The sequence below is a fragment of the Hoplias malabaricus genome, unplaced genomic scaffold (genome assembly GCF_029633855.1).
Source record: "Hoplias malabaricus isolate fHopMal1 unplaced genomic scaffold, fHopMal1.hap1 scaffold_62, whole genome shotgun sequence".
In the NCBI taxonomy this organism is placed as follows: Eukaryota; Metazoa; Chordata; class Actinopteri; order Characiformes; family Erythrinidae; genus Hoplias; species Hoplias malabaricus.
The window spans coordinates 139395-165552 of NW_027101061.1; the positions used below are offsets into that span (position 1 = coordinate 139395).

The window sequence follows — 26158 nt, forward strand, 5'->3', positions numbered from 1 at the left end:
TTAAATGTGGTTTCTCGTGTGTGTGTGTACCAGGAATACATCTCACTGTGGGGACCAAATCCGTTTACACAATCACATTGTTGGCACTTGTTTACCTTGTAAGGACCCCCAGCTGGTTACATTTTAAGGTGAAGACATGTTTTAAGGTTTGTTTAAGGTTAGATTAGTAGTTCTTGCAGAACAGTTAATGTTAAGTCTCCACAAAATGGCTACATAATGTCCTCACATTTAACGGATACAAGATGGTGTGTGTAGATATGTAATACTTAGGAAGAGATTTATTAATTCATTCATTTTATTTAATAATTTAAACATGTATACTCTGGATTTAGCTGAAATTTCACCCAATCTCTGGCTATTTCCAAGTCCTCCAGCTCAGTCCATGTCATCAGCACTGGGAGGGTGAGGGTAATGCCACATCACTCGACAGCTAACTGGGACACTTTTGTGTTAGCCGTGGCCTAACGGTTAGAGGAACGCGCTTGGTACCGGAAAGGTTGACAGTTCAATCCCCAAGACCAGCGGGAACATCCATGGCTGCACTGAACCCACAACTGCTCCCCTATCTCCCCTATCATTATGGGGGCCAATTGTGTATTCTTATGACCCTGGTCTCTAATGGGTGGATCTTTTCTGGAGATGGAACTGGAGAGCTTCCCAGGGCAGGACCAATGCTTAGCGATTCATGAACAACAGGGAGAGAATTACACATTTAACAATTTATTCAAATTAATTATTTCCGGTATGTTTTGACCTTTTTGGACATGCAGATTTCTCAGCATATGCATCACCCAAACAAAATCCAGAGTGTTCTGAATGTCCTAAATCACAGTCATGTAGCCCCACCCTGTCCCTCAAGCTTTCTCCTCCTTGAGCTGACTGAGGATTCCCTCTCTTCGGGACGTGTACGGAGCGTGTTTGAGGCTCAGGATGCTGGAGGGGAATAGGTTTCCACTGGGAGCGTACATCTCCTCTCCTTTTGTGCCCATCAGGACTCTGAGGGTCTTGTTTCTGGAGAGGATCTTGTCGTAGAACTCCACTCCTCCTTCGGCGTAACGTCTAGAAAGTCTCGCGGCTTGTTTGTCCGAGCGAAATTCCAACCACTGACTGAGCGCGTCCGAGGATAAAAAGTACGACACGGCTCCCAGGCCCAGAGCGACCAGGTTAACCCCAGCTCTGAGGATGAGGGAGCCGCCCATGAGCCCGAAGATCTGCTTCAGGGCCACACTGTAGATCCAGGCCCCGGCGAGACATGTTGGAGCTACAGCCGCCTGCATAATTGGACCTCCACTGTCCAGCCTCAAGACCTGGAGAATCAGACATTGGACATTATCAGTATTTATGAAGACATGTGGACAAATAAATAATAATTTAATCTATTAAGAGTATTTTATTAATGCCTGAGATGTTTGGATCTTTCTGGACAATCTGGCCATTGTATATTAGGTATGACTCGGAGTAGAGAGAAGGTGAGAGACCCCTAGTGGACAGAGATATAACTGCCACCCTGTTATATTCTACACTCACTGTCCACTCTATCAGCTACACTTTGTATTTCTACAAATACAGACTGTGGTTGATATGTTGCTCTGAATACTTTCTTACCCCTTTTACATTGTTCTTGCTCAGGACACCCTCAGTTCCCCTACAGAACAGGTATGATGTGGGTGGTGGGTCATTCTCAGCGCTGCAGAGACACTGACGTGGTGGTGGTGGTGTGTTAATGTGTGTTGGGCTGGTACAAGTGGATCAGACACAGCAGTTGCTGCTGAAGTTTTTAAACTCTGTGTCCACTCTGTTAGACACTCCTGGTCCCTTGTAGCTCATCTGTTGCAGTGCTGACAATGACCCTCCATTTCAAATATACCTGCTCTTTGGAGGTCCCGATCCAGTAAAGAAAATGTGCTCAATAATAACACACCTCTCGCGCAATGGCAAATTTCTGGGCGTCCCGGGAGAGCACCAGGGCGTCTTTCAGTGCCGTCCCCACCTCGCTGTCCCACTCCACCTCTCTCCCATTGATGAGGATGGTTCGGTTAGTGATACCGGACGGATCGTCCTTGGTGCCGTTAAAGTTTGCTGGGACGCCGATCTGAGCACCTGAAGGCAGCCAGGGGACCCCAGCTCCGACAGGATGGAAGCCATACGCCGCAAAAGCACTGTACTTACAGCTGGAACTAACATCTGAGTCCGTTAGAACCTCCTGGAACACCTTCTCCAGGTTCTCTGACAGCTCGGCTGGCTCCCCTTTACTCCAGGCTTGGTATAGTTTCCTGTACGTGTGATCTGGAAAAACATGGTAGAAAATATTGGCAGCAAAAACTCCCCCACAGCCAGTAAGGAGGAGAGGGGTCCGATACCTCTGCACCAGAGCTGAGAATCTCAGAAACCTGGGTGCCATCTCCTTCTTTAGATGGTGCTGTCTCTGTGAAAGTATAACACAATGAGCCCAAGTTATCATCAGTGATACTTACAAGTACAGTCCACTTTAAAATTTCGACATAACTGCATTCGACATTGAGAGTAACTCCAATTTCTTTACAGTGGTGATGAATGGAACCAGGCGTCAAATACCGCATTGGATTTACTCTCTACAACGAACAGTGAAACTATATATCATCGCTGTTCAATGAAAAACATGTATCTCCTAAAATAGTAACTTGACAAAAGGAAAAAGCCTTCATAACTTTCAGTGGAAGTTAATGGGAAAAAAACTTAAAATTTGAGGTCATTTTGGAGTATTTCTATTGGTCTATTCCTCACAAAACACAACCTGAAAAATGACTGTGTTCAGTTGATGTTGTAAACCAAAGATCCACAAAAATTGCGACATGTTTTAAATTGGACAGCTACGATATGTCTTGTGAGCTTCATATATTCACTGTCCAATTAAAAACATCTATCTCCATTTTTGTAGATTTTAAGTGTTTTTCCTATTTCTCTAATGTTTTACTTTGGGATTTTTTTTTCATTAGCGAGTGATGAAAAGGTAAAAAAAATCTTCTTAAAAGGGCTTTTTTTATAGGTAGGGTGACCAGACGTCCACTTTTACCCAGACATGTCCTCTTTTTCAGACTTGATTCCTCTTTAAAATGTCCGGCCGGAATTTCACAAACGTCCGGGATTTTGTTTTTCTAGCGCTTACATAGAACTTCGAGAAGTTTCGTTTACAACCTAGTCCCGCCCTCCCCTACTCCGATTGGTTCGCTTGAGTGAGTGGCCTAAAATCTTCTGATTGGACGTTCTGACAGTAGAGCTACCGTTATTGGTCGATAACCTTCTCTGTAAACATTTAATTGGTCAGTCTGCACATCAGTAGTCCTTGTTTACCTCAGGCAAAGCTCATGTACCCACCCTCATCTCGAGCAGCTATGCCGAAACCTAAATGTAAGTTCTCGGATGAATTAAAAAAGAAATTCCCATGTTTTGTGTAGCAAATAAAGGTGTAAAGGACCTAAAAGCACACATAGGTTCAGCTAAGCATACAACGGCAGCGAGCCCCGCCCACAAGACGTGTCCTCTTTTTCACCATCTCAGATCTGGTCACCCTATTTCAGGGCTTAGAACACACTACATCCTCCGCGAATGTTTCTACTGCATTCATCATTTCAGACGTCTGGTTCCTATAACCGCCACTGTACTGTACTTACGTGGTGTACTTACAAATAATTTAACATTAAAACGCTTTGAGTGACTCACTCCATTTCTAAAGACGGGATTATACAAGGGGTTTGAGAATTATGTGGACTTCCCCTTTAAGTGCATACCAGTCCCTATAAGCCTCTAGAACCACGCACACAGGGCACGTTTCATAATGAACATTTTTTCTAACATTTTCCTACATTCAGACAGGAACAGTCAGAAAGCAACAACACATGAATAACGAATAGAGAAAATGTATCCTCAGTAAACAAGTACCCTGCCGCACGTTTACGTATAAATACATTTTTTAGTTTATTATCAGAGTTCTTAAACAATGATTAAATACTAAATCTACTAACTTTTAACAGAAACGTACAGATAAAAACAACTCATCTCTACAAGGACACAATAAACACCCGCGAAGGAAAGACACGCGCGTCGCTGAGGTTTTACGTCGCGCAGTGAAGGTGGGGGCGGAGTTAAGAGGAGCGTTCCACTCCGTTTTACAAGTGAACATCCCTTTGCCCTACTCCCTAATATGTATACTCTTCCCCCTAATCTTTACACCCTATTCCCTAGGGTGACCAGATCTGAGATGGTGAAAAAGAGGACGACTACTGACGTGCAGACTGACCAATTAAATGTTTACAGAGAAGGTTTATCGACCAATAACGATAGCTCTACTGTCAGACCGTCCAATAAGAAGATTTTAGGCTGCTTCACCACGCCCCCTTCTCACTCAATCGAACCAATCGGAGTAGAGGAGGGCGGGACTAGTTTGTGAACGAAACGTTTCTCGAAGTTCTATGTAAACTCTAGAAAAACAAAATCCCGGACGTTTGTGAAATTCCGCCCGGACATTTTTTTAAGTCTAAAAAAGACGACATGTCCGGGTCAAAGAGGACGTCTGGTCACCCTACTATTCCCTAATGTTAATACCCTACTCCTTTATGTTTATACCCCACTCACTAATAATTAATTAACAAAGTATTTTCAGTTGTGCTTTCATTTGTAAGGAAAATGTTAAACAATTAAACTACCGTTTAACATTCATATCGAATATATTTATGATCGGCTCACTCTGGTTTCAGTCCGTAGGTGTTCAGAAGGCCTGCCTCTAGGGCATGATTAGATTTTTTATTTGATAATAATTAGAATTCATGTCTAATTTTTTAATTCAATGTTCTTATAACAGTTTTCTACATTAAGAAACCAAAGCAAATCACAGATAAGTACAAAAATCTAGAAAGCAACTAAAATCGTTGTCAGTGTCAACAGTCCTGAAGCCTCTGGGGCAGGTTTAAGATGATAAGAGAAGCCAGAGATTATTGTTTAACCGACATATCACCGAATTAAAAAAAAAACACCAATAAAGCATCTCTCATAGGACACTCTGAAGCAGCTGCACATGCGCCTTCCGCAGCGTGCTCAGTGACAAGTGTTTGACAGAGGGCATAGTGGACCCGTGTTTACTGCAGTGATGGTGCTCCATCCTTTGGGATTAACTAGAGTGTCTTTTGTGATCCTGAAATAAGCATCCAACATCAGGTGTCCATTACTACTTGTTGCCGTTAAATCCTAACAGCTACGTTGCAACATGTAGTGTAGTCCTCCCAAGAGTCTCTGAAACAAAGGGAGACTCCCTAATAATACGCTTCATTTCAGAAGAAATGTGGGATGCTGAGGTGCCTCCTCTAGTGTTGGCTTTTGTGATATCAGAGAAAGAGTGACTCATAAATGAGCCGTTTCTAACAGACAACAAATAGCCTGTGGTGTTTGAAGTGTGGGTAGTAAACGTTTGAACATTATTTTAAACCTTTTTTACACCAAAATACAACATAAATACGAAGACAGCCGAATTTCAATGATATTGTCTCTTTAAAGCTGAGCACCTCGCTGTGGTGGAACAGTCCACTTTCACAAGTGGGGAAAGATGGAGCTTTCTTTTAGAAAAAAAATGCTATAAATTTCTATAAAACCGCATAGAAACTGCACTTTCTTCACAGCATAGTCTACATTAGAGTCTGTAGGTTCAACCTATGGTTATGACACTGTCATAATTTGTGCAAAAAAGCCAGAGTTAAGAAGGCGAGGCCATTCTATTTATAGCAGCAGCAGCAGATATAAAGATTGTACGTTGTTAAGAGTGTGTTGTTTATATGGCGGCGCAGCGGAGAGCTGAGAGAAAGGGCGATGTTTTTGTTCAATTTACGAAGAGAACCCTGTAGATTAACGTCTTTTTGTTGAGTTTAAAGGCTGTAAAAGTGATGTGGGGACGTTTTTGGCAGATATTCTCCTTAAAAAGGAACGTAAATCGTTTTCTGGTAAGCTGCTCTTTCTTCTTTCCTTCGTCGCAATCTGATGCAATGCCGTTGCTAAGTGAACCGTTTTACAGAAATCTGTGTGGGCGGTGTCCCAAATCTATGTACACTACATAGTGCACTACAGTACCATTTAAACAATTACGTACTTGTGTATCCAAACTGTACATACTACGTTTACAAAGGGTTAACTATGTGTGTATAAATTCATACTAAATAAGTACTGGGCTATTTGGCTGCATAAATGAACAATTTCAAAACTCATGTAGTGCACTACAAAGAGTACAAGGAGTGATTTCGAACGCGGCCTTCGTCAAACTGATGAAAACACTGAGGAGATTTTCCGTAGAAAAACATTCCTGTTGAAGTATAATCACTTCTTTGAAATTTCTTTTGAAATTTAGGCGTAGTGTCTCCAAGTAGTGAATTACCATATCCAAATATTAACAGAGTTTCTAGAAATAGTGATTTAGTGTCTGAAAATACTGACTGTTTCTTGGAATATTATCTCCAGAAATATCATTTCTTGTCCTTCTTCTTCTTCTTCTTGATATTTTATTCTTCCCTTATCTTACTTTCCCAAAATATTGACAGTATTTTCTTACCACCTCAGAAATATTGAATAAAAATGACATATTGACATAATATTTAAAAATAATGTATTTCCCCTTTTAAGTTGAGCATTAATGGTGTAGCCATCCCTCCATACAGGTTCAGCATCCACAGACTCAACCGATCCTGGATCAAAAATACTAACCATAAAAAATGAATCCAAGAATAAAATGTGTGTGTGTTATCCCTTGTGATGGACCGGGGCCCTGTGTGGTGTATGTTCCTCTGCCTTGCATCCAGTGATTCCAGGCAGGCCCGAGACCTACCCTGACCCTGATGTTTAGGCCTATATATGAAATACATGGTTTGAATATTGTTTCTTGTTTTGGTTTCAGCAGTGGGAACCAGTTCTGGTTTCAATGTTAATAAATTGAGCATTATGTGTCTCAGAGATTTTGCATTTAATGTAGTTCAAACATCCGGAGGAGCCGCTCTATGAAGCATAAGCTGGCTCAGTTCATAGACAACAAAGCACATTGATTCTCCGATATTCCGATACTGAATCGTATCATTAGTGTCCAGCAGTGCTAATATGAAGCACATTGTGTCAGTGGTCACTGAAACTGTGACAGCTGCTCCAGACCTCCTCGGACACTGTGTGGAAATTTTTGAAAGGCATTTCGGGTGGCAGCAAATGGAGTTAATTACAAAGCAATGTCGTCAGTGATGGTATCTTCGTCTACAGTGATGACAGAGCTGAATTCAAGAGGAAAAAACAAAACGGCATTGAGTTGTAGCACTTCAGCTGCTCCGGACCGAGGCTGAGTTTCGGACACAGTTGTTTTAGACAAAAGCCGTGTTGTTCAGTGAGACACAGTTCCAATTATAAGTGACTCTTAGTGACACATATATAAACTATTAATAAAGTCTTTGAGCAACTCTGTAACCCGTATACACACAGAGAACATGTCTGATTTTGATTTTCAGTAGACTATTCTGTCATTATATCTGACAATATTTTGACAATATGGCATAGTATGAATTGTAATGAGCTACTGGCACATGGTAATGTTTTCTTTTCTTTTCTCTATGCGTGTTATTATCTGAGGAACTATTTAGGATCTATGGATTATTCAGCAGTTATAATGGATGATTTGAGCGGATTGATTTCTACTGACGCTGTGGTGGTTTACATATTCACAAGCTTGATTAAGTTGAGGGGGGGTTGGGTGAGTTCTCAGAAAACTGACAGTGGGGATCTCCAGATGACAGAGTTTGAGTAGCTCTGGATTAAAACCACAACTCTTAAAGAACTGAGATAATATTTTATGAAGTTTTAGAAGGTTTAGTCTGTTCCGGTGTTGCTTGCATTGTTAATAACACTGGCACAGTAAAATACCAGAAAACATTCAGACAGCAGAGTCTTTCCTGAGGACTTAGTTCTGTAAAGAACTGCTCTGCTTCTAAAGTGAGTGGACACTGAGGGTTGGTCTAACTGGATGGGCTTAGGTCCCTGTCCTCTGTGTGTGTGTGTGTGTGTGTGTGTGTGTGTGTGTGTGTGTGCAAGGCATATATCACACTGCCGGGACAAGAACCAGTTTACACACCTTGTGGGGACTTGTATTCCTTGTGAGGGCCCCACACTGTAATCATTACCTTTTACGCTGAAGACTAACCTTTTAACCTTTGATTTAAAGTTATGTGAAGTTTAGGATTAGTGTTGAGCTAGTAGTACTTATAGTAAGGTTAATAAAAGAACTCCAAAAAGTGAATGAAAGTCTATATAATGTCCCCACAATTCACCCATACAAGATTGTGTGTGTGTGTGAGTGTGTGTAAGAGAGAGAGGGTTTGTGGTGTTTCCTGGTGTATGAAATGAGTGTGTGCTGATATGAAGAGGGTGGAATTAGGAAGGAAACCCGCTCCTTCCTCGTATTGTGGGCCGCAGGAAGAGGCCGGCCGTCCTCTCACTGATGGACATTTCCTCCCAGAGCAGAGCACAGCAGAGCAGCTAGAGTCCTTTCAGATCTTGACGCTGTCCTCATGCCTTCGCTGGAGTCAGGACTGAGTCAGTGGGTCAGCTGCAGTAGCTTCGTTATTTAGAAGAAGAAAGAGAGACTCCTTTTAGGTAAGAATGGATTCTTTCGGTGTCTCGTAACGTCTGAGGACATCAGCTGGACACTACCGTGACGAATGGATGGATTGATAAAATATATTGATGTTAAGAGTGGGATGGTTCAGGTTGATTATACGAGCTTTTATGACGTAATGCGGTTTGACATCATTCATCAGGGTAAATGACACGTACATAAGCCTTTATAGGTGTTAATGCCTGTGTATGAACATTTATAGTAAAGGGCTGCTTACTCTTCTAATGCAGACTTGTTTCTAAAGGGTCTTCACCATGAAGTGTCACGTTAGCGTACATTGTTTGAACTAAACTGGAATCCATCTTCGTTGTTTATTGAGTACGCTGACGAAACGTTGTGGTTTGGTGGTTAGTGAACTGGGCTTGTAACCGGAAGGCTGCCAGTACGATCCTCAGAGCCGGCAGGTCATGATTGAAGTGCCTTTGAGCAAAGCACCTAACCCCCAACTGCTCCCTGGGCGCCGCGGCTAGGGCTGCTCACTGCTCCGGGCATTTGTGTTCACTGCCCCCTAGTGTGTGTAAATGTGTGTTTCACGGCACGGATTGGGTTAAACGATGAGAACAATTTCATCTGTGCGCAAGCACAGTGGCCAATAAAGTGATTTTAATTCTTATTCTAGAACATTAAAGGAGCGAGACTGTGCTTTGAGTGGATGTTAATTACAAATGTTGGTTTCCAGTTCATTTTGGACCGTTCCAGTCGTTCCGTTCATCACACAGTAGGCAGATATCCTCCTTGAGGTAGGACATTATTTCCACAAGGACACAAAGTGTTGCTGATGCAGAGCACGCAATAGCACCCCCTTGTGGAGGAGTGTAGGTTAATGTTACATGACATAACATGTATTCGTGAGTGAGTGAAGAAAAGAATAAGTATTTACATGAGCAAGTGAGTATGAGTGGGTGAGTATGTGGTTTTATGAGAGAGTGAATATGAGTGGGTGAGTATGTGATTGAGTGAGTATGAGTGGGTGAGTATGTGATATAGTGAGGGTGAATGAAGGAGAAAATGAATATGTGATTTTGTGAGAGAGTGAGAGAGTATGAGAGGGTGAGTATGTGATTTAGTGTGTTAATTAGAATATGTATATGACAACATGAGTGTGAATGAATGAAAGCAAGTATATGCGTGAATGAGAATATGTGAGGGAGTGAGCGAATGAATGAGAGGAAGAGAGTATGTCAGTGAATTATAGTGAGTAAATGTGTGTATGTGTCTGATTTAGTGCAAAACTGAGGTACCATACTTGTGTATTTATGTGTGTGGTTGTTTATTTGTTTGTTATGACATCATGTGGAACATTTCTGAATTATCTGAACTACTGGAAAGGGAAACTGTTCCCTGGGCGCAAGGCGGGAACAAACCCTGGGGGGGCGCCAGTCCTTTGCAGAGTGAGACACACTCACACATTAACTCATGCACTCACACCTCCGGACAGTCACCCAGAGGAAACCCACGCAGACACAGGGAGAACACACCAAACTCCTCACATACATTCACCCGGAGGAAACCCACGCGGACACAGGGAGAACACACCACACTCCTCACAAACAGTCACCCGGAGGAAACCCACACAGACACAGGGAGAACACACCAAATTCCTCACAGACAGTCACCCGGAGGAAACCCATGCAGACACAGGGAGAACACACCAAACTCCTCACAAACAGTCACCCGGAGGAAACCCACGCAGACACAGGGAGAACACACCACACTCCTCACAAACAGTCACCCAGAGGAAACCCACGCAGACACAGGGAGAACACACCAAACTCCTCACAGACAGTTACCCGGAGGAAACCCACGCAGACACAGGGAGAACACACCACACTCCTCACAAACAGTCACCCAGAGGAAACCCACGCAGACACAGGGAGAACACACCAAACTCCTCACAGACAGTTACCCGGAGGAAACCCATGCAGACACAGGGAGAACACACCAAACTCCTCACAGATAGTCAATCGGAGGAAACCCACGCAGACACAGGGAGAACACACCAAACTCCTCACAGACAGTTACCCGGAGGAAACCCATGCAGACACAGGGAGAACACACCAAACTCCTCACAGATAGTCAATCGGAGGAAACCCACGCAGACACAGGGAGAACACACCACACTCCTCACAAACAGTCACCCAGAGGAAACCCACGCAGACACAGGGAGAACACACCAAACTCCTCACAGACAGTTACCCGGAGGAAACCCACGCAGACACAGGGAGAACACACCACACTCCTCACAAACAGTCACCCAGAGGAAACCCACGCAGACACAGGGAGAACACACCAAACTCCTCACAGACAGTTACCCGGAGGAAACCCACGCAGACACAGGGAGAACACACCAAACTCCTCACAGACAGTCACCCGGAGGAAACCCACGCAGACACAGGGAGAACACACCAAACTCCTCACAGATAGTCAATCGGAGGAAACCCACGCAGACACAGGGAGAACACACCAAACTCCTCACATACATTCACCCGGAGGAAACCCACCCGAAGCGGAGCTCGAACCCACAACCTCCAGGTCCCTGGAGCTGTGTGACAGTGACACCACCTGCTACGCCCGAACATATCAAACACCCTTAAAGCCGTGTGCATTTGTCTGATTCATTCTGATGAATATTTAAAGCCAGGTTGATGTTCAGAAATTAATATTAAAATGGTGTATCCTATCTTACTGACATAGTATTTACTCTGTGGGATAATGAATTTTAACCTCTCCCTTATAGAATGGAGTACGGTAATTTCTTTTCAGCTTTTTAATATAGCAACAAGAGCGAGAGAGGTCATTGTTTAGATGCAGCATCCTACACAGCGAGAGATGGAAACAATTTGCAGCGTCTCGAACTCTATCGAGCTTTCTCTGTTTGTGTATTGCTTTATAAAAACCCCTACAATGAAATGGGGTTTTCTTGTGAGCTCTGCCAGCCGCTGGGGGAAAGCTCTTGAGCTGGGAGTGTGAGGCTGAAATGACTGAGTGCAGAGGAGCGTCAGAGCTTCTCTTTTTTTTGTGTGTGTGTTTTGCTGTGGTTTTGGTTTTGAGTGTGAAATGCTCATGAAGTGGTGAAGGGTTTTTGCTGCACTTCTGCGACTCCCACTCAGAATAATTCAATCGGTATACCGCCTCCTCGTTTCTACATTCACTGTCCACTCTCTCAGCCCCACTGACCACACAGGAGCACTTTGTAACTCTACAATCACAAGCTGTAGTCTACCTGTTGCTCTGCATACTTTATTAGCCCCATTTCCTCCTGTTGTTCAATGCTCAGGATCTCCACAGGGGAGGACTGATTCGGGTGATGGATCATCCTCAGCGCTGACGTCGTGGTGGTGTGTTAGTGTGTGAAACATCTCCTGTCTCTGACTTTACATCTACAAGGTGGACCATCGAGGTAGGAGTGTCTCAGAGAATAGAGTGGACAGTGAGTGTTTAAAAATGCAGTGCTTAAAAACTCAAGCAGCAACTGCTGTATCTGATCCACTCGTACCAGCACAACACACACTAACACACCACCACCACGTCAGTGTCACTGCAGCACTGAGAATGACCCACCACCCAAACCAATCCTGCTCTGTAGGGGACCTGAGGGTGTCCTGAGCATTTAAAGAACAAGATAAAAGGGGTAAGAAAGTATGCAGGACAAGATATCAACTACAGTCTGTATTTGTAGAAATACAAAGTGTAGCTGAGCCCTGAGCACTGAAGAACAGGGTGAAATGGGGAAAATAAAATGTCCAGAACAGACTAAAGTCTGAGAGAGAATGGGGAATGTAGGAAGCTATTATGTATATGTAATATAATAGGGCACTGTGGAGCAGCTGCACATGAGCCTAACTTCACCATGCTCAATAGCATGTATGGACTGGGGTAGGGGGTGGCTATAGAGAGCTTAGGAAGAAGTTAAAGTGATGTCTGTGATCCAGAATTCATCAAACAGCATCATTACCAACTTCATTAACATTTTTCTTCCTGAATGCCACAAATTCAAACAGCAATGTTCCAACATGTAGTGTAAAGCCTTCCTAACTAGAGCTGGATGATATGGTCAACATTTATATCACGATATATTTCTTAATTCTGGTCGATAACGATATGAACATTATAAAATCAATGAAAACTTCCAAGAAAAAACAAGAAACATGACATCACCATCAAGCATAAACCTATTGGCTTATAGATTCAGAATCAGAAATACTTTATCTCTCCCAGAGGGAAATTGCAGTTATTACAGTTGCAACCGTTTATATAAAAGAATAAACACTCTAATAATTAAAAAAATATATTGCAAAATGTACACTTTAAATTCTTACAGATACAATTAAGTGGCAGTGGTTGTGGTAATAAATATGGAATATTCTGCATAAAGCAGTTCAAATTATTATACCTTTTAATTATTGCACAAAAGAAAAATGAATTACATTATTGTTATTGAACATATGAACCGTAGTATCACACATTGAGGGTGGAGATATAGAGTCTGATGGCCACAGGTAGGAATGACCTCCTGTGGCGCTCTGTGGTATATTTTGGTGGAATGAGTCTGGCACTGAATATGCTAATATATTTCACTCACTGTGTCGTAGAGTGGGTGGCAGTCATTATCTATGGGATGCAGCTTAGACAGCATCCTCATCTCCGACACTGCCATCAGCAAGTCCAGTTCCTCACCCACAATATCACCAGCCTTAAGGATCAGTGTGTTGAGTCTGTTGGCATTTGAAACCCTCAACCTGCTGGCCCAGCATCAGTGTGCTGAACTGACGACAATGCCCTGTAATGACCGCCAGTCAGTGACAGATGCTGTAAATAATGCATATTGAAATATTGAAAATGTGTTTAAAAATCAAATCATATTATCACTGCTCAAAAAAACAAAGGGAACACCTAAACCACACGATGTAACTCCAAGTCAATCACACTTCTGTGAAATCAACCTGTAGAGTTAGGAAGCAGCACTGATTGTGAATCAGTTTCACCTGCTGTTGAGCAAATGGAACAGACAACAGGTAGAAATGAGAGGCGATTAGCAAGACAACCCCTATAAAGAGTAGTTCTGCAGGTGGTGACCACAGATCATTTCTCTGTTCTCATCTTTTCTGGCTGATGTTTTCGTCACTTTTGCATTTTGTCAGCCATTGGCGCCCTGTGCTCTTCACGGATGAGAACAGGTTCACACTGGACAGATGTGACAGAGTCTGGAGAAGCTGTGGAGAACGTTCTGCTGCCTCCAACATCCTCCAGCATGACCGGTTTGGCAGTGGGTCAGTAATGGTGTGAGGGGGCTTTTCTTTGGAGGGCTGCTCACCCCTCCATGTGCTAGCCAGAGGTTCCCTGTCCGGATGTACCGGGATTAGATCCTCAGACCCATTGTAACACCATATGCTGGTGAAGTGGGCCCTGGGTTCCTTCTGATGCATGACAATGCTAGGCCTGATGTGTCAGCAGTTGCTGCATGATGAATGCATTGATGCTATGGACTGGCCTGCCCCTTCCCTAGACCTCAGTCCAATCGAGCACATCTGGGACACCAACACCACGTTACACCACAGACTGTCCAGGAGTTGACTGATGCTTTAATCCAGGTCTGGGAGGAGATCCCTCAGGAGAACTTCTGCCGCCTCATCAGGAGCATGCCCCAGGAAGTGTAGAGAGGTCATACAGGCATGTGGAGGCCACACACACTACTGGGCCTCATTTGAACTTGTTTGGAGGAAATGTCCACTGAAGTTGGATCGGCCTGTAATTTGATTTTCCACTTTTATATTGAGTATGATTCCAAATCCAGACCATGGGATAATAAGTTTGATTTACATTGATCGTGTTTATGTTCTCAACCTGTTCCACTATGTGATGAATAAAGGTTTTCAACTGGAATATTTCATTCATTGAGATCTAAGGTGTGTTACTTTAGTGTTCCTTTTATTTTTTGATATGGAATTATTTTCCAGCTCCAAATAGAAGCTATTACTATTACATCAAAGATGGGGACACAAACGTGTAAAGAATATCTTTAAGAAATAAGACCACTGGATTTCAGGATGACCTCAGCTTTTGGCTCTGGACACAGCAGCATTGTTGCACAAAAACATAAGTGCCAAAGGAAATTTATGATGGCTAAACACACTAGACTTCTCAACATCTGGTGAAGGGAACGGGCATAATTAAAGCGAACCCCAGACTGAGAGTCTAGAGGAGACCACACTTCACTTCCTCTGTGGTTCCTAGGCTTGTTTTAGCTCTTGCTCCAGTGGAATATCGCTCTCAGACTTCCGCGTCTCCTCTGAAAGTGCTGCCTTCCCACATTTACCATCCAAACCACAAAACGAGTGGGTCCCCCTGTTTCAGCTGTGTTTTAGATGATTATCAAAGTGAAAATAGGTTCACACTTCATCTATGAGGAAAATAGTTGGGCACGTTGTATTGTAAAACAACACAGTAAGATTTGGCAGTTTTTTTTGACTCACAGGCTCCCCCTACCGATGCAGAGTGTAATTCATTTTTACAGCACGCCTCCACAAATGACATAGTGCAGTTTCTGCTGTGCTGAGCCCAGAGTAGCATCAACAGAGGCTCTATTCTCCCTCTTACAGTTCAGTAAATCTTTCTCTTTGAAAATCAACAAGCCTTCCCCAGTCATCCAAGAGTACCCAAACATTTGCACAGGCCCAGGACAAATCTCACGAGACTCCATTTGTTTTTCAGATCTTCAGATCATACTCACAGCACATTCTCCATCCCTGTGTTTCTAGGTTTAGCCGGCGTTGCTATGGCGACCAGCGCAGTCCCCAGCGACAACCTCCCAACCTACAAGCTGGTGGTGGTGGGGGACGGCGGCGTGGGCAAGAGTGCCCTCACCATCCAGTTCTTCCAGAAGATCTTCGTCCCCGATTACGACCCCACCATCGAGGACTCGTACCTGAAGCACACTGAGATCGACGGACAGTGGGCTATTTTGGACGGTAGGACTCTCCCAGACACTGTGCTAAGGATGAGAGGATGCTTCAACATGCTTGGAGGAGAACACTAACTCCACTTCTGTCATGTTAGTTAACAGATGCCTGCACTGAATAACATTTAGGGGGGTGATGGGGATGAGAGAGAGACCCCAGAAAGAGGGCAGTTGTGCTGTATTCTCCTCCAAGCGTTTTGAGCTCCTGAGGTTGTGCCTTCATCAGTTTGAGAAGGAGGGGCGGAGATTCTCTTTGGTGTCTTGACTAAACTGAGGCAAAATATTGGGGTACAAACCTCACCTCCATGTGATTTAGTTGCACTGTGTTACAGTAGACGTGTGCTGTGTTTGCAGTGCTGGACACGGCTGGGCAGGAGGAGTTCAGTGCGATGAGAGAGCAGTACATGAGGACAGGGGACGGCTTTCTCATCGTGTTCTCTGTCACGGACAAGGCCAGCTTTGAGCACGTGGACCGCTTCCACCAGCTTATCCTCAGGGTCAAAGATCGGTGAGAGGAACACGGGTGCAGGATGTTATTTCATTTATTATAAAATATTATTATTAGTGTCACAGTCACATAGATCCAGGGACCTGGAGGTTGTGGGTTCGAGTCCTGCTCCGGGTGACTGTCTGTAAGGAGTTTGGTGTGTTCTCCCTGTGTCCGTGTGGGTTTCCCCCGGGTGCTCTGGTTGGTAGGTGAATTGGCGACTCAAATGTTTTCTTAGGTGTGAGTGAATGTGTGTGTGTCACCCCTCCAGGGTGTGTTCCTATCACCCCATGAATTTCCGGGTAGGTTCCGGACCCACCGTGACCCTGAACTGGATGAGCAGTTACAGACAATGAATAAATAAATGAATGAGTGATTTTGTGATCAGCTGATAACTGAAGCTAGAGTCCACAATGGTACGCGTCATCCCGAGTGACTCAGGGGTATAAGCAGTGGCCCAGTCACTCAGTCTGTTTGCATTCTCTCTCTCTCTCTCTCTCTCTCTCTCTCTCTCTCTCTCTCTCTCTCTCTCTCTCTCTCTCTCTTGCTCTTGTTCTCTCTTTCTCTCCCTCTCTCTCTCTTGTTCTCTATCTCTCTCTCTCTTGTTCTCTCTCTCTCGTTCTCTCTCTATCTCTCTCTCTCTCTCTCTCTCTCTCGTTCTCTCTCACACTATCTCTCGTTCTCTATCTCTCTCGTTCTCTCTCTTTCTCTCTCTCTCGTTCTCTCTCTCTCTCTCTCTCTCTCACTTTCTCACCTCTCTCTGTCATTCCTTAATTTTCTTTCACTTTCTCTCTCTCCACCCCTCCCTCTCACTTTCTCTCCCACCCCCACACCTTCTCTTTTTTCCTTTCTCTCCCTGCTCCCATCCCCCCCCCCTCTCTCTCTCTCTCTCTCTCTCTGTGTGTGTGTGTGTGTGTGTGTGCTAGTCTTCTTGTTGAGGAGACTGAGAAGCAGAAAATATAGAAAATGGGAAGAACAGAGTAGTAACAGACAGAGAGAGAGACAGACAGAAAGAAAATAAAGCAAGAAAAGGACACTTAGTAAAGGAGAATAAACAGAGAAAGAAAAACATAAAAACAGAAAGAAAAAGAGAAATCAAACAGGAAGCAAACAGTGTGAGAATGGTGGAGGGAAAGAAAAGAGAGAGAGAGAGAGATGCAGAAAAAAGGAAGGAAATGGTGGGCTAATAAATTACATTAAAAAAGAGAGTAAGGAAAGATGGAGAGAACTAATGAGGAACACTGTACCCTTCTCAGCCGAGTTGCTTTAACTTCTGTCACATTTTCTTCCCAGAGAGTCCTTCCCCATGATCCTTGTGGCTAATAAAGTGGATCTGGTTCATTTGAGGAAGGTGACAAGTGACCAGGGCAGTGAGATGGCTGCCAAACACAGTGTGAGTCTTCCATACACACACACACACACACACACACACACACAAACAGCCTGAATGTTCTCAATAACAAGTATTGATCACTAGAATGTGACACTCTGGAGTAGCCATGCTGGAGCTAGAGGGGTCTAAAGAAACCCAGCACTGGGCCGTGGAGCAGTGGAACTGTGTTCTCTGGAGTGATTGAACTCCATCTAATACCTCTGGGATGAGTTGGAGTGTTGTCTGCAGTCCAGAACTAATCGTTCAATATTAGATCCTCACCTCAGAATTGCTCTTGTGGCTGAGCACCATCGGATCCTCACAGGAATGTTCCAACCTTTAAATTAATAGAGCTTTTCCACTGTGCCATACTCAACTCAACTCAGCTCTACTCGGCAATACTCACTTGGTCCTCCACTATAACCCTCTCATCTTGGAATGTAGCCAGTGTCATCTCAAACAGAGTAGAGTCGAAACAGAGTAGAGTCCAGTAGATAAGAGTATGGACCACACAGAGTGTGTCCACAATGTACCCAAGTGTCCTAACATGCCTGGACACAGTCAGGGTCAGTCTTAATGACCAGTCTAAAGCCTTAGGTTAAAATACAACAGCTGTTTTCTCATTTTTCCTCATCCGTACCCAGAGACATTTCCGTCAGGATTCCCTGCAGATTTCCTGAGAACATCTCTGCTCTAAAACTGCAGACTCGCCCACAGCTCTTCTGTCCACCCTCAGCACTGTCTTTAATTAGAAAACGATGAACCAGCCCAAAACCCAGGCTGTGGATGTCTGTCTGGACACAGAGGAACACACTCTCTCTGAGGCTGGACACCAGTGGGACTGGCAGCTATTGAAACCATGTGTTATTTTGGTGTTCGTGTGGTTGCTCATTTGTTTTTAATATATTTTCAGGATGTAAAAATGTTAAAATAACTGCCAATGGCATTGGATGGCTCTTTATTTCTTTATCACTCCAGAGAAGGCAATCTTTATAACCCTATCCCCAATGCTATAAAACCCTGGTACTGGGCCTGGTGACTCTGAGGTCATGTGCAGCTGCTCCAGAACATAGCATTTTATATCATGCTTTTCTATAGAGATCATACACTGCATATCCACAGTGGGTGCAGCTTAAAGTAACAGAATGTACAGATTATAAAGGGTGTCTTCAAATGTTTCAATATACAGTGTATGTAAGGATGCTGTCCCAAATGGGGTTTAGGCCTAGTCCTGGACTAAATACACTGTATATACACATATATAGACTATAGATACTTAAGCAACAATAAACTGTACACATCGAACCAATTCTTACATATAGATACTTAAATATCCTGATGCCATATAAAACTGTTTGTGTGTTTTCCCTGGTTTGTGGGCTGGAGTGTTGACTCACTCATAGAGACAGGCTGTGATTAAGTCCAGTTTTAGCGATGCGCCAGTCGTAGAGACTGTATTTTTCGCTCCTATTTAAAGATAATGAGTCACGGGGGATGGACGAGAGAAGCTTATACTGATTTCTCCTTTCATTCACAAAACAGATTACGTACATTGAGACGAGTGCCAAGGACCCGCCGATGAACGTGGACAAAGCCTTTCATGAGCTGGTCAGGGTGATCAGGTGAGTGACCAAGATGCGAACCCACTTCCACAGGTGACAATGATGCTATACCACTGTGACCGAGGTTAACGCAACACTAGGTCGTATTTTTACCATAAAATTACAGCTTCAAAATCGTTGTGGCGTTCCACTGAGCTGTAACAGGAAGAATAGAGCCTTTGTGTTTGCTATTCCAGGCTCAGCACTGCAGAAACTTCACTATGTAATAGGTGGAGGAGGGTGTCTGCTCATAGTTGTGTATTTTGTAACCTGGCTGCCATTTAAATAGACAGAAAACCTTAGTCACAAGGTTTTAAAGCAATTTTAAATGAAGGAGAGTCTAAATTAGAGTTGGACGATACGGCCAAAATTTATATCACAATGTATTTCTTACTTTCAGTCAATACAATATAATTCCGATATTGATATGAACAATAAAATAGCCACAGAAAAATACATTAAGAACTAAAAGAAACATGACATCACCAACAATCAGCAACCTCCAGGCTTTGTCAATGTTAATATTAATACTTTAAAATTATAATATATTTACAGTGTCTGTCACCGCCAGTCAGTGACAGACACTGTAAATAATGTATATTAAAATATTGAAAATTATTAAGTTATTTAAAAATGTTATATTGCGATGTATATTGATTGAATTATTGTCCAGCCCTAGTGTGTCCTAAAGGAAAAGCTACTTATCTCACCATCACCGTTTTCCCTCCCTCTCGGTTTTCTCCTTTTTTTTCCCCTCCTGGATTTGTCTTACCTTCCTCTTCCTGTATTGTGTTTCCTCCTCCTTCACTTCACCTAGGCAACAGATCCCTGAGAGGAGTCTGAAGAAGAAGAAGAAGATGAAGTGGCGTGGAGACCGAGCTGCCACCTCGCAGAAGCTCCACTGCAGCATTTTGTGACACTTTCCTCGACTGGGCTCCAGTAAACAGTCCAGAATTGGACGGTTCTCTGAGTGTGACTCTTCTCTCGGGACACTGTGTTGGGCTGGGGAGGACTACAGAACCGGGCGGGGGTGGGCTATAAACGCCAAAAAGGCCTTTAAAAACGCCTAAAGATGCTACCGGTTTTGCACACACTGAGTGACCGCAGGAAAAATGGAGGGTCCTGTCCGGAAGAGGTCACTTAAGTGTTGTTGCATCTTTCCTGGTTGTCTAACATCCAAGGGCTTTGGTGGAAGTGGGCAGAACTTGGCCTTTGTTGTCTCTGGACACGTCTGAAGTGCTGACGAATTTCGGCCAGTTAAAGACTTTTAATATTTGGTGCATCGGGAATCTTCAATACCTCCGTGAAAATGGCCTTAACCCTTCAGCACAAGAAACTACAGGCATCACAGATATGGGGTTCATCCATTTTGCACTAATATACGAATCCTTTGCACTTTTACTTGGAGTCAAGGGGTCAAATCTTGGGGTCTTAGTGTTGAAATGATGGCTTGTTTGCCTTTGTTGAAGTGGTCAGCGGTGTTCTTTCTAGGTAAATGTAGTGTGGTCACTTCAGCTGATGAAAGAGGTTATATTTATTGCCACCAACATCAGCTTTCAGGCCAAAATATCAGTATCTATATTTCTTCATCTTCACCTTACCTTCTCAGGCCAATGTAAGACTTGGCAGACATATACTTCTGGCCCAAACAGAACCCTTCAATCCACCCTACCCAAAATCCCACCCCCCTGGAAGACTATGTACAGACTATGGCATGCTACGACATACAGTATTTACATTTACAGCATTTGAGTGATGCTCGTATTTCAGGCTAAATGCAGTACAATTCTAATCATGTTATAGATGTAGGATACAGAAGTTGTTAGGGCTCATTTGTCCGTATACGGATAGGATTGGACCGTCCAATCCAGACTCTGTGTTTGTGCATGTTCTCTGGAAGCTTAAACAGAGCCGGACCACTAGACCTCTTTAGGGCAGTGTAGCTACTAGTTCATGCCCCACTCCTAGGTCTCAGGATTGATGTCTGGAGGGGACCACAGCGAAGCAGGTTACGGAATCCCCAGGAGACGTTCGAAAGCACTGTCCCTCCTCAGTTTCCCTCCAATATCACCCTGCGCCCTCTAGTGGAGCTGTTGATAAAAATGTAACACAACGTGAAGGATGCATGGAAGTGAGGGTTACGTACAAGGTGCATCTCGCTAAATTAGAATATCATCAAAAAGTTAATTTATGTCAGTAATTAAGTTCATAAAGTAAAACTCATATATTGTGTAGATGCATTACAAACAGAGTGATCTACTCCTAGCGTTTATTTCTGTTAATGTTGATGATTATGGCTCATGGCCAATGAAAACCCAAAAGTCATTAGAGAATTAGAATAATCAACACAAAACACCTGCAAAGGTTTCCTAAGCCGTTAAAATGGTCCCTTAGTCTGGTTCGGTAGGCTACACAATCATGGGGAAGACTGCTGACTTGACAGACGTCCAGAAAGCAGTCATTGACGCCTTCCATTGAGTGGAAGGAAAAAGTGTGGTAGTGAAAAGTGCACAAACAACAGGGAAAACCCCAGCCGTCAAAGGACTGTTGCTCAGTGTCCAAAGTCTTGTTTTCAGATGAAAGTAGAAATCAGAAACGGTTTGGGAAGCCGTGTCATCTGCTGGTGTTGGGAATCTATTGGCTATTGTCAAGAGGAAGATGAGAGGCACCAGACCCAACAGCGCAGATGAGCTGAAGGCTGCTATCAAAGCAACCTGTGCTTCCATGACACCTCAGCAGTACCACAGGCTGATCGATTCCACGCCATGCAATTCATGCAAAAGGTGATATGATGATATTCTAATTTACTGAGATGCTCCTGTAGTATTTCCACAGTGAAGGGAGCTGAAATCAGACATTTACTACATGAATAGCATGGGGTGATTACCAGAGTGGGGACTCTGAGAACCTTAGCGGGCAGACCGAAGAAGTCCAGCATGGCTAAATACTCGGAAGGATCACTGAATTAGGAACACCTACGTGAGCAGCACAACACACACTAACTCACCACCACCACATCAGTGTCACTGCCATCAGCCAAATCGTAGCTGCTCTGTGGGGGTCCTGAGCATTGAAGAACAGGGTAAAATGGGGATAAAATATGCAGAGAAACAGATTGACTACAGTCTGTAATTGTTGACCTACTAAGTGCTTGTGTGTGGTCAGTGGAGCTGATAAAACACAGTGAGTGTAGATACTAAGCAGGGGTTCCTAATCCAGTGATCCTTCAGAGTACTCCTCTAATAAAGCGACCCGAGGGCCCACATTTCAATGCACATGTATTGACCTCAGATATTATGTGGATGTTGATACTGACCATCCACTGACCGACTAAACAGGGTAACAATGAAAGTAACTGTGACCATGTTGATAATAGCCATTATAGACGTGGCTATGAAGCAGCTCTGAAGCTTCTGCTGTTCTGGGAAGGCTTTATACCAGAGTTTGGACCATTTCTGTGAGGTTTTGATGGTATTCAGCCATGAATGGGTTAGTGAGGTCACATGCTGATGTTAGAGGATTAGTTTTGGATCACAAACTCCACTCCAGCTCACCCCAAAGGTACTGAATGGAGCGCTATCACTCCAGATGATGCAGTTCCTGTGTTTCACAGCTACGTGTTGGGGGACTTTATACCCGTTTAGTTGATACTTGGCATCGGTGGCTCATGTGCAGCTGCTCCAGAGCGTTCTGTTTCATTTCCAAGCTTTTTCAGTGGAGATAAGTGTGAAGTAGTGTGTGCGTAACTGAACATTTGCATATTAATGTAGCTGATTATATTATGATAGAGTATTGTCCACAGAAGGCAACGTCCTGGACTTTAGGGAGCCAGTGGGCAGAGTGGACCATAGTGACCCTTGGAAAAACCTTCTGGAAGGATCAGTGCAACAGTTTTGGACCCAGATGTCTTTGCTGGAATGGATTCATGGTTTAAATCAATGACTCCTAAGATCTTTTACTGAAGTGGACCCAAAAACTCACTGCCTTAGGCTTGACCCTATTAACGTCCAGTGTTTACATCCAGCATTAATCCACAGGACAGTGACATGCAACATCACATTAAACAGACTGAAAAATATACTAGTATTCATTCATTCATTCATTCATTTATACACCTTTTGTAACAGCCTCATCCTAATCAGGATCACAGGTCAAGGCAGGGAAACACCTGTCGCACTCACCCTGTCACTCACACCTGTGGATAGTTTCACACACACATCTTGTCACTCACACACACACACACACACACACACCTATGGACAGTTTCACACACTTACCCTGTCACTCACACACACACACACACCTGAGGACAGTTTCACACACTCACCCAGTCACTCACACACACACACACACACACACACCTGAGGACAGTTTCACACACTCACCCTGTCACTCACACAATCACACCTGTGGACAGTTTCACACACTCACCCAGTCACTCACACACACACACACACACACCTGAGGACAGTTTCACACACTCACCCTGTCACTCTCACATACACACACACACCTGTGGACAGTTTCACACACGCACCCAGTCACTCACACTCACACCTATGGACAGTTTCACACACTCATCCTGTCATCATATGTGGACTGTGGGAGGAACCCGGCGCACACAGAGGAAACCCACACAGACACAGGGAGAACACCCCACACTCCTCACAGCCTCTGTGACTCCCCCCACAGCGCCACTGCCTCCCACACATTCCGTCATCTGACATGATGTGACGATTGCTGCCTTTTACACTGTGTGAGAACTTCATGAAGAACGGACCAATAGCAAAGCTCCACAGTGACTTGGACCCTCTGCTGAGAGCTGCCATTCGGGAGATACAAGGATTTCGTCGGACAGTGGTGATTAACGTGTTGTAATGATGTGCTTGAACTTGATCTTTTTTGTTGTGAGTTTGTGGTTGAGGCTACATTGTCAGATAATTTGATACATCTGTGTTTATTTAAATAAAATGTTATGTTTAAATCCTGCGTAGTTTTTTTTTTCTCCATCAATAAATAACTAAAAATACATTACAATCCTGCATCTGATTAACAGCTCGGCACTACATTCCCATTGGCTGTTTGAATCATGAGCTCTTATTGGCTGATTGATTCCTGTGAATCTCTTGATGTAATCCTGCACTCTGATTGGCTAATTTAATGCAGTGTTCTGATTTGTTGTCTGACTCCTACAGTCTGATTGGATATTCAAATCCTGTGTTCTAATTGGCAGATTAAATCCAACACATGAAGCTGTTGCCTGGTCACACAAACTGTTTCAAATATTTTGTGCAATCATACAATTTGAGTCCTGCGTTCTGATTGGAGGCCATCATAAATTTGGGTGGGTTTATATAATCTCCCTGTTCATTCCTATTATGGCCAGTAAAAGATACTGTCGATCTGTTCCTGGCCACTAGAGGGCAGCAGCGCATTAGAAAAACAATAGAAATAAGTGAATACATGAATTTCCAGAGTTCTGAAACGTCTTTGTTCTGCAGGAAAGTTATAAAAATGCTCTGTTTCTACTATTAACAATTTGCTTTTTTCCAAAAACGATTAAAAGAGATGTTTTGGTATGTAAATTAGTCACATTTCACTTAACCACCCCCTATTTTTCATTCCAGGGATTTTCATGTGTGTACAAAGTCACTGAGGGTGGTCTGATCTGAAGTGCTCTGTTCCAGAAGATCTTCACAGTTGTGGTGAATGGAACCAGACTTCTGAACACTATAAAAGCTCCTCACAGGCCTAAGGCCCGACACTTCAACTCATGGTGATTTTGAGAAGGATTTGAGGTCTATTTTACATGCAGTGTTTTCACTGACTGTCCTTTCTTAGACCAAATTTGCCAACTAGGACCCCTCCCCACCCCCACCACCACCACCAGAACACACACAAGACCCTCTGAGATATTACGCATCACAATGCGCCCCTTGTCAGACTGGTTCAAATCTTTACGCTGAACATTACTCCTGCTTCCAACATCTACTTTAAGAACATACCGTTCACTCACTGCCTGACATACAGCCCCCGTCCTCCTCCCCGCCCCCGTTGAGAGGGGCAATCAGACAGACTGTCTAAATAACGAATCTTCAGCCTCCTAAAGCGTGATCAACACAATAGATGTTCATTTGCATTAGCGCATATTTCACTGGTCTGTTTCCTTTTGTACAGTGACAAAGCCCCTGGATTTGCAGCTCATTTGCTTTATTTTTCTCTGCTATACTTATGGTGGAGATGTGAAAATCTACACAAGGGTATTGTGATCTCTAAGACATCCACTATACGTTTAAATAAAAATTCAGTGCTAAAAGAAACCGAAAAACAAAATTATATATATATTTTTTTTGGCATTGTTTTTTATAAAACTCAACTCACATGACATAAACAATCACATTGCTTTAGAATCCCTGAATGAACTAGTTTATGATCCATGGAGTGGGTCCTCCACATGGGGGGTTAGGTAGGGTGGGGGTGGACATTTTAAAATAATTTCAGTGCAGAATCTCTGATTTCTTGTTTTATCCCATGTTTTCTGGATTAGGCAGTGCACTTAAACTGTTGGTCTTGTTTCACAGTGTGTGGGTTGGTGGGCTCCAGATACACACATTAGTGTGCAAAGAATTTTTTTTGATATGTCTCATTTAAAGGAAATAGCCACAAAAATTATCTTAAAGCAAATCCAAAGGACACATGATGTTGTTGATGTGAAGCACTGAATAGCACCCCCTTGTGATGACGTTTGTAAACATGAGTGAGTAAGTTAATGAAGGACACATTACCCTATCAACAAATATCCCAGCATATTTAAAGGAACGCTATAGGTAAAATTTGGTCTTTTTGTTCCTGGGCTCCCCTACAGTTACAAAGTATTTCTTACCCTTCTACAAAAAGTGCTCTATTATAGCTCAGTGGAGCATCACAATGATTTTAACTGTGCTATTTTAAGTTAAAATACTACCAAGTGTTCCTTTAAAGCAATATTTTTGTTATGAAAAGGGTCTAAGCACAGTCTAAAAAGTCATGACTCTAATCAACGCATTACAACATTAACAGTTCTAGTGTGGCACAA

The 26158-nt window shown here is 43.4% G+C and overlaps 2 protein-coding genes across 4 annotated transcripts; one reads left to right on the forward strand and one right to left on the reverse strand.

Annotated features, from left to right (window-relative positions):
• Window positions 1-316: 316 nt before the first annotated feature.
• On the reverse strand, window positions 317-4137 carry LOC136684432 (transmembrane protein 177-like). 3 transcript variants are annotated; one of them, XM_066659189.1, is made up of 3 exons: window positions 4019-4137; window positions 1922-2425; window positions 317-1307 (listed from the first exon to the last, which is right to left on the reverse strand). In XM_066659189.1, the coding sequence occupies exons 2-3, from the start codon at window positions 2399-2401 to the stop codon at window positions 855-857; spliced, it is 933 nt and encodes a 310-aa protein (XP_066515286.1). In that variant the 5' UTR covers window positions 2402-2425; window positions 4019-4137; the 3' UTR covers window positions 317-854. The 3 variants fall into 3 exon arrangements, with proteins under 3 accessions (XP_066515286.1, XP_066515288.1, XP_066515287.1); XM_066659191.1 differs by having other exon boundaries at window positions 4002-4090; XM_066659190.1 differs by lacking the exon at window positions 4019-4137 and adding an exon at window positions 3053-3452.
• A 1577-nt stretch (window positions 4138-5714) lies between these two features.
• Window positions 5715-24032, forward strand: LOC136684430 (ras-related protein M-Ras). The gene is made up of 6 exons (XM_066659187.1): window positions 5715-5966; window positions 15424-15633; window positions 15978-16131; window positions 17404-17503; window positions 19025-19104; window positions 19901-24032. Exons 2-6 carry the CDS (start codon window positions 15441-15443, stop codon window positions 19998-20000), a joined length of 627 nt encoding a protein of 208 aa, XP_066515284.1. The 5' UTR covers window positions 5715-5966; window positions 15424-15440; the 3' UTR covers window positions 20001-24032.
• The last annotated feature ends 2126 nt before the right edge of the window (window positions 24033-26158 follow it).

Excerpts from the sequence above, each read along its gene's own strand:
- LOC136684432 (XM_066659189.1), bottom strand. The coding sequence starts at position 2,401 with ATGGCACCCAGGTTTCTGAGATTCTCAGCTCTGGTGCAGAGGTATCGG. Across the intron at positions 1,308-1,921 it reads AATTTGCCATTGCGCGAGAG|GTCTTGAGGCTGGACAGTGG; the intron begins GTGTGTTATTAT and ends CTGATTCTCCAG.
- LOC136684430 (XM_066659187.1), top strand. The coding sequence starts at position 15,441 with ATGGCGACCAGCGCAGTCCCCAGCGACAACCTCCCAACCTACAAGCTG. Across the intron at positions 16,132-17,403 it reads ATCCTCAGGGTCAAAGATCG|AGAGTCCTTCCCCATGATCC; the intron begins GTGAGAGGAACA and ends TTTTCTTCCCAG. Across the intron at positions 19,105-19,900 it reads GAGCTGGTCAGGGTGATCAG|GCAACAGATCCCTGAGAGGA; the intron begins GTGAGTGACCAA and ends CACTTCACCTAG.